The sequence below is a fragment of the Tupaia chinensis genome, unplaced genomic scaffold, assembly GCF_000334495.1.
Source record: "Tupaia chinensis unplaced genomic scaffold, TupChi_1.0 Scaffold145396_1, whole genome shotgun sequence".
NCBI lineage: Eukaryota > Metazoa > Chordata > Mammalia > Scandentia > Tupaiidae > Tupaia > Tupaia belangeri.
In genome coordinates this window covers 1,496,213-1,498,172 of record NW_006205257.1, presented here as the reverse complement: position 1 = coordinate 1,498,172, position 1,960 = coordinate 1,496,213, and the positions used below count along the sequence as shown (strand labels likewise).

At 55.5% G+C, this 1,960-nt stretch overlaps 1 protein-coding gene across 1 annotated transcript in view; it reads right to left on the bottom strand.

Annotated features, from left to right (window-relative positions):
• Positions 1 to 346: 346 nt before the first annotated feature.
• Positions 347 to 1,960, bottom strand: part of CEBPA (CCAAT enhancer binding protein alpha) — a 16,828-nt gene continuing 15,214 nt past the window's right edge. The window contains exon 3 of the mRNA XM_027768072.1: positions 347 to 1,960. Coding sequence (XP_027623873.1) covers positions 1,762 to 1,960 — 199 coding nt within the window. The 3' untranslated portion in view covers positions 347 to 1,761.

The following is a 1,960-nucleotide window of genomic DNA, read 5'->3' as shown; positions in this document are numbered from 1 at the left end:
GGCTGAAGGCCCCCTTGAACTTGGAGCTGCTGGGCCAGGCCTGTCCCCATGGCAGAGGGGTCCCTCTCTTTCCCACACACACACACCAAGGTCTCAGCTCCTTGACCCTCTCCACGACCCCTCACACTCGAGGCTCCTGGAACCTTCTCTTCCTTCTGCTGTGCATTTGTCTTGGTTGAAGGAAGTAAGTCACCCCTAAAGGTAAAGCGGGGCTCAGGACGGATGGGGAGTTAATGAAAGTCAGGATCGCAGCCACAGCAAAGGCTGCTGTGATTGTTTACCAATGTGACCTGGCCTACAGGAAATTTGGAAGTAGCTTCTTGCTGGCTTTAAAAAGACACCAAAATTTAGTTTGATACATTTATATTATAGATATAATACATAAAACATCTAACATGAAACTCTGTGTTCTCCCCCAAAAGAAGAGAACCAAACCGTCCTTCCCTGCTCCCAGCCCCAGCGACGTGTTGGCTGGAGGTCGCTTCCTTCCAGCTTGGGAGCCAGGGCCTCTGGCGGGACAGGCCTGCAGGCAGCCCAGGCTGGAGGGCACTGAGGCCACAACCACCACCAGGGAAAGCTGAAGGGAAAGGGGAAGCCCACCTCAACTCCTTGGTTTCCCGGGAACAAAAGCAATCCCAAAACCAAAAGAAAAGAGATCCCTTCCCCCAGCTGCCGACGGAGAGTCTCATTTTGGCAAGTATCTGAGCAAAACCAAAACAAAACAAAACAAAAATCAAATAAAATGGTGGTTTAGCATAGATGTGCACACTCACATTGCACGAGGCACCGCTGGGACAGAGAGGCCAGACCCGGGTATTGATATCGGCTGATAAAGCAAAATATTTGGAAAGCTTGTCATAACTCTGGTCCCTCTGGGGTGGACTGACTGTGCTTCATGTTCATATGGCAATGCCGGCGACATACAGTACAGACAAGGCTGACGGTCCCAGGGTCCCGTCATCCCCCCCACCCCAAAGCCAGATCCCTAGGTCTCCTCTCACCGGGCCACCACTCCCTTGAGCACCGGTTCTTAAAGCTAACCATGACCTGGCTTTCTGGTCTGACTAGGGGTGAAGGGCTCCCACTGGTCACCTGGTGATCCCTATCCAGAGAAAGTCCAGCCTGTTGCTGGCTGGAGGTGGGGGTGGGGAAGGAGAAGGTGGAAGAGGTAAGGAACCAGGGACCCTCCACCTTCTGGTAGAACCAGGGGAAGAACCTCAGGGTCAAAGCCCCTATAATCTTTTCCCCTCTAAGGACATAGGCTAAGGGGTGGCTGGGGCTGGCTCAACCGGATCTTCGGATCTTCATTCTCTGAACCTTCCTCCTGCCCTGGGCCTGCACCCTTCCTTCTCTCATGGGGCCTGCTGCAACCTTAGGAAGGACGCAGGAACCCCCCAAATAAAATGACAAGGCACATAATTGCTCCCCCTACTCGGTAGGAATCGGAGCAGCAAGTTTGCATTTCCAAGGCACAAGGTTATTCCTTAATACTAGAGTTGTTGGGCTCCCAGCTCAGCCCCATGGGGAATTCTCCCTACTCGCAGGGAGAAACCACTCACTGCCTGATCCCCTCTTAGACGCACCGTGTCCGGCGCAGAGAAAGGGAGGGGACACGCGGAACAGGCCAGGCTTTCTGGCGGCACCGGAATCTCCTAGTTCTGCCTTGTAAGGCTCCAGCAGCCTTGAGATCCAGCGACCCGAAATCACTCCCCGGGTCCCCGCCAGGGGCTGGCCCTGGGCGGTCCCGCGGCCGCGCGCGCCTCACGCGCAGTTGCTCATGGCCTTGACCAAGGAGCTCTCAGGCAGTTGGCGGAAGATACCCCGCAACGTGTCCAGTTCGCGGCTCAGCTGTTCCACCCGCTTGCGCAGGCGGTCATTGTCACTGGTCAGCTCCAGCACCTTCTGCTGCGTTTCCACATTGCGCTGCTTGGCCTTGTCGCGGCTCTTGCGCACCGCGATG